The sequence below is a fragment of the Microcebus murinus genome, chromosome 6 (assembly GCF_040939455.1).
Source record: "Microcebus murinus isolate Inina chromosome 6, M.murinus_Inina_mat1.0, whole genome shotgun sequence".
Lineage (NCBI taxonomy): Eukaryota > Metazoa > Chordata > Mammalia > Primates > Cheirogaleidae > Microcebus > Microcebus murinus.
The window spans coordinates 27870404-27875463 of record NC_134109.1 but is presented as its reverse complement, the minus strand read 5'-3'; the positions used below and the strand labels follow the sequence as shown (position 1 = coordinate 27875463).

Genomic DNA, 5060 nt, shown 5'->3' with positions numbered 1-5060 from the left:
TATTCTGAAACTACTGGAGATGTAACTGTTAATAGATTGTACACAATAGATTTTTAAAATTAATAACCTTTATTAATTAAATAATTAAAATAATAAATTAAATAGAATAAATTAAAATAAATAATTAAAATAGAATTCTTGAGAGGTACTTAGTAAACATTTGTTTACCTGGAAATGTTTTACATGATTCTTGATGTAAGAATAGAATTGGGGCCGGGCGGGCGTGGTGGCTTACGCCTGTAATCTAGCTTTCTGGGAGGCAGAGGCAGGTGGATTGCTCAAGGTCAGGAGTTCAAAACCAGCCTGAGCAAGAGCGAGACCCCGTCTCTACTATAAATAGAAAGAAATTAATTGGCCAACTGATATATATATATATAAAAAAATTAGCTGGGCATAGTGGCACATGCCTGTAGTCCCAGCTACTCGGGAGGCTGAGGCAGTAGGATCGCTTGAGCCCAGGAGTTTGAGGTTGCTGTGAGCTAGGCTGACGCCACCGGCACTCACTCTAGCCTGGACAACAAAGTGAGACTCTGTCTCAAAAAAAAAAAAAAAGAATAGAATTGGGATGGCCTCTCGATATTGTAGATAGAAAAGAGACTTACTGGTATAATGTGTATATAGGAACTGGGGAGAGGGTTGAGGGTATCAGAGCTGTGGAACAGTTTTTGGGATAGAACAGAGGCTTTGGGTTGGGGAATAGTATGAGAAGATAAAAAACTGAAGTTGGTTAAGTTGATAGACCACTAGATATACTCCAGGGAATGGATGATCAATTTGTGTTTTGCCAAATAATTTACTGTAAAGCCTAAAAACTCAACATATGTTGACAAAAGCATGTTTATTTTAGGTTAGCAGGCACATACTGTTAAATGGTTGTAAAGATTTAGGGGGCAAACAGATACAAACATCACGTGGATTTTTAGGTGATGAACAGATTTAGAAAGATTTAGACAACAAAGACAGCTTCAGAAAATGACAGGACTTAATTAAAACAAAGCATCGCAGGGGAAACAATGAAAATGACAGGACTGAGTGGGCAAATTAACAAATGGTTGTAAACATGAATGTTCAGGCACTACTGATATACCTCTAAATAAAAGTTTTATCAGTTGTAATCAACCCTGTAGAACAGTAAAATTGAAGATATTTTTCTGAGTTTTGTGGTTTATGGTCACCTGTTTACACACTGCCAATGTACTTTTGTATGCAACATTTGTAATAAGTAGATTCAGATTGTGTTGATAATCAGTCACTCCAGTTTACTTCAGTGGCTGTCTCTTCTTTCTTGTTTTATATAATAATACTTTTCTTGGACCATTTCACCTCCTGAGGGGCTTAATCTCTTCTTTGTATGTTGATAACTCCCAAATCTACATTTCTATTTCTGACCTCTTAATTGAGCCTGGACCTTCACCTCCAAGTGAATATTCTCAACTCTGGATTGGCACCTCTAACTCTGCTTTTCTACAGAAGAATTTTCTTCTTCTGAAACGTGTTTCTCCTCTGTTTTAAATTACCATTAGTTATTTGTGTAACCAAACCTTGTCATCAAAGCTTATCTTTAACCTTGAAAAATGGACTTTTTTATTAATAGAGAACTCCTCTAATTCCCGCTGCCGCTATCTCATTTGAGTCCCTCATTCTTCCACAGGCAGCAAGTATTAAAAAATCAATAATTTCAAGAAGTCTGTCAAACTCTTAACGCTCTAACAAGTGGTAGCATCCAGCCCGGAACTCAAGCGTTTAGCGCTCCCCCCCACCTCCCATTCAGGGAATCCAAGGGGGAACCAGACTCAATTCGTACCTCGTCCCGTATGAAATGCTAACTTGATTTTGCAAGTTCCCTTTGGGGTATTTAAGCTTCGAGGTCTTCTCCACGAAGACCGCTGATTAATGTTTAAGTTGTTATCTTTTCTTTCTCATTTGCTTCCATTGTAACTCCTCAGCTGACAAGAAAAACTGCCCCATCGGCAGCTGCCAGGAGGCAGTGACGTCACAGCTAGAATTAACTGACCCGTTTTTTTCGGGCTTCGCGGACCTGGGAGCCCCGACAGCCGAGAGAGAATGAGTGGGAGGCGCGGCTCCTATCGTCCAGGGCTGAGTCCTGCGCTGCGAGGCAGAGCAGGCCCTGCCAGCTGCCTCCAGCTGGGACCGCGAGGCGCGTAGCTCCCGCAAAGCTCTGAGGCGGGAGAGTGGGTGTGTGCGTGGGGGGACGGCCAAACTTCCTGTCCCGCGCTCGAGCTGCTTCCGGCGGGAGCCGGAAGAGCTGTGTGTGGACTGAATTCGGGACCGATTGACCGACTGCCGGCTGCCCGGAACGGGAAGGTGAGCTGCGAGGTGGGCCTGGCCGCACCTGCTCGGCTGGGTGGTCTCAGAGAGGGAGGAAGCCAATACTGGCTTCTTGTTTGGGTGGGGGAGGCTGGGGCCGAGTTCTCCCTCAGAGAGGGCAGGGAAACCGCCCCCCTTGGGCACCGTCCCCGGCTCTGGCGAGCCCGGGAGCGGCAGTTCTGAAGCCTCAGGGCTTCGATCCTCCCCCTCGCGGGTTTTTCGGGGCGTTGTTTCGGCTCCTTTGCTTGGTTTTGGGAGCAGGAATATGGTATCAAGACCGTCCTGAGAAAGCCGGAGTCAGTGAGTCGTCCCCTGGGCGGGGGCTCTCTGATTGCACCCGTAGCCAGGGCCTGTCCGCGGACCTTGGGGCCTCATACTAAGGCTTTTGTGAAGGGAGAAAGGAGATGCCGAGGGCGTCCTGCCTTGAATGTTTCAGCCCAGAGCTACTCTCATATCATACGTCCACTTCGTTTCTGGGTCTAGAAGAGGGTCGGCTGCCTACTCGGCGGAGATGGTCCGTTTTTATCTCCTTTGCTTGTCATTTCCTGCGGGGGTGTAGGCTGTGAGTGTTTACAACCCTTATGCCTTTCGTGTTGAAATTATGCTCCGACGTTTCTCAAGAGAAGATAATCCAGTTAGTTTATTAGTTTATTCCACTTGCTAATGAGGCTCAGAAAGCATTTAGGCACCATTGGAAGTTAAATATTATTAACTTGGGATTTAAAAATTCATACTTATACCTCATTTGGCACAAGGGCCAACGCAGTATATTTTCAAAGAAAATAACAGTAACATTTTGAAATACAGTGTCATTTTGTTGTTAGGGAGTGAGAAATTCCTATTTGTGTTTATCTTAGTGTGGGGCAGAGTAAAGGACAACTAAAGTAGCAGTCAGATTTAGATTCTAGTTTTTTTAAGTTTTGCATTTAAGTAGATATGTAATTTTTGGCAAATTATTTAATCTCTGTGTTTAGAGTTTTTTCCTCTGTAAATGAAGAGGTTTAACTTTAGAGATTTGATTATTCTGAAGCACTGAAGTTTGAGTAGGGAGAGTGACATAAGCATTTATGTGATTTGGGAAGATAACCAGAGTGGCTGAATAAAAGGTGGGTTGGGAAGGGAGGGTTAAAAGGACCAGTTAGAAGCCTATTTTAACAGTGTTGTTGGAAGTTACTGAGAGACCTAAAGAGGACATTACAATAGGAGTATATTTGGGGTACTTAGAATCACTGGGATTACTTAAATATGGAGAATGAGAGAGATTGTTAAAAACCTAGTATTTGCACCTGAGTGGGAGGAGGATTAGGCAATAATTGAAATAGATAACACAGGAAGAAGAACAGGTTTAGTGGAGATCTTAATCTGGATCTTGGACATTGTTGGGCTTGAGATGCTGTTGGATATACATGTGAAGATACCCAGCAAGCAGTTAGAAATGAGGGTTTCATACTTTTATCTGGGAAACTTAAAGGGAGCATTTTTATTTATAGCTTGTATATTGTTATTTCTTTGCGATGAAAAATGATTTCAGGGAGCTAGAAAGAGGGAGAGGAAGGAACCAACAAGACAGTAAACATTTAGGTACTTATAAATGCCCTTTTTATAAAGTCTTATTCTAATTTTCCATTCTACCCTTGTATTTATTGAAAACTTAATGTACCCATTAATTGTAAGTGTACTCATCTTGGATACATTTTACAATATATGATTACTTTCTATGTAATAGTACTCTGAATTTTAGCAACAGTTGTTGTGGTTTGGTCTGGAGGGCATCTGCATCAAGTTCCTGGGAGTACTACTTCTGGGAAACACTGTTCAAATTTTGACTCTTTATTTTAATGTAATTTTTTATCATTATCAAAGCAATATAGTTTTTAGAAAAATTAGAAATTTGAGAAAAAAAGTCACACCAGTTTATGATGATATAGCTACTATCATGGCTATGTGAATTTCCTTTTATTTTTTCCTATGCAAAGCATAACTAGTTTTAATAATATTAATAGCAAGTATATAATTTTCTATTTTATTTTTATAATTTAACATGTCATAATGATTTTTCTTTGTTGCATTGTCTTTGTAATCATATTTTGAAATGACAATGACATATTTAGTCAACTATTTCCTAATTGTTGGAGAGAGATGTATATATGTTTACTTGTTGCTTCTAGCTGTTTATTATCACATAGGATAAGGTGAACATCTTTGGGCATACCTCTATCCATATTTAAGAACTTTTCTTAGAATAGATTATTAGAAATAGAAATTCTGCATCAAAGCATAACATTTTTGTGAATGTTGATAACTACTGTGCTTGTTCTATTTTAAAACAAGTGTTTAGTTAGGGCTGAATTCTTCATTTGCTTGCTTGCTGTGATTTTGGGATATGTAAAGAAGTGCCTTTGTTTAGCCACATTTTCCCACTGCTCTTAATGCTCTGTCTCTCTCTCTCTCTTTTTTTTTTACCTCCATTTTAGGTTAAATTGATTACCCACCCAGTACAGCATCTTACAGGAAGAGCATAGTATTTCCTAAAGGAATATGAGCATAAAAGGAAGGTGTCATTGACTCTGAATTATATTTAAACCTGTCCCCTGAACAGCTACAGGATTTGGAAACTGAATCAATGTTATCAGATGAGTTAGAATCCAAACCAGAGGTGAGCCCAATCAGCTTGTTTCCTTTTCTTTTGGTGGACTATATTTCAAGGTTTATCCTTAGTTCAGGGGTCAGCA

General features: G+C 40.4%; 1 protein-coding gene across 4 annotated transcripts in view; it reads left to right on the top strand.

Moving 5' to 3' along the window:
- Positions 1–2176: 2176 nt before the first annotated feature.
- Positions 2177–5060, top strand: part of ZNF410 (zinc finger protein 410) — a 30478-nt gene continuing 27594 nt past the window's right edge. Inside the window, exons 1-2 of one of the 4 annotated variants that reach the window (XM_076003870.1) lie at positions 2177–2325; positions 4803–4984. In XM_076003870.1, coding sequence (XP_075859985.1) covers positions 4952–4984 — 33 coding nt within the window. In that variant the 5' untranslated portion in view covers positions 2177–2325; positions 4803–4951. Of the gene's footprint in view, positions 2338–4802; positions 4985–5060 lie in introns of all 4 variants that reach the window. The other 3 variants (XM_012741646.3, XM_012741679.3, XM_012741654.3) reach the window with 3 other exon arrangements.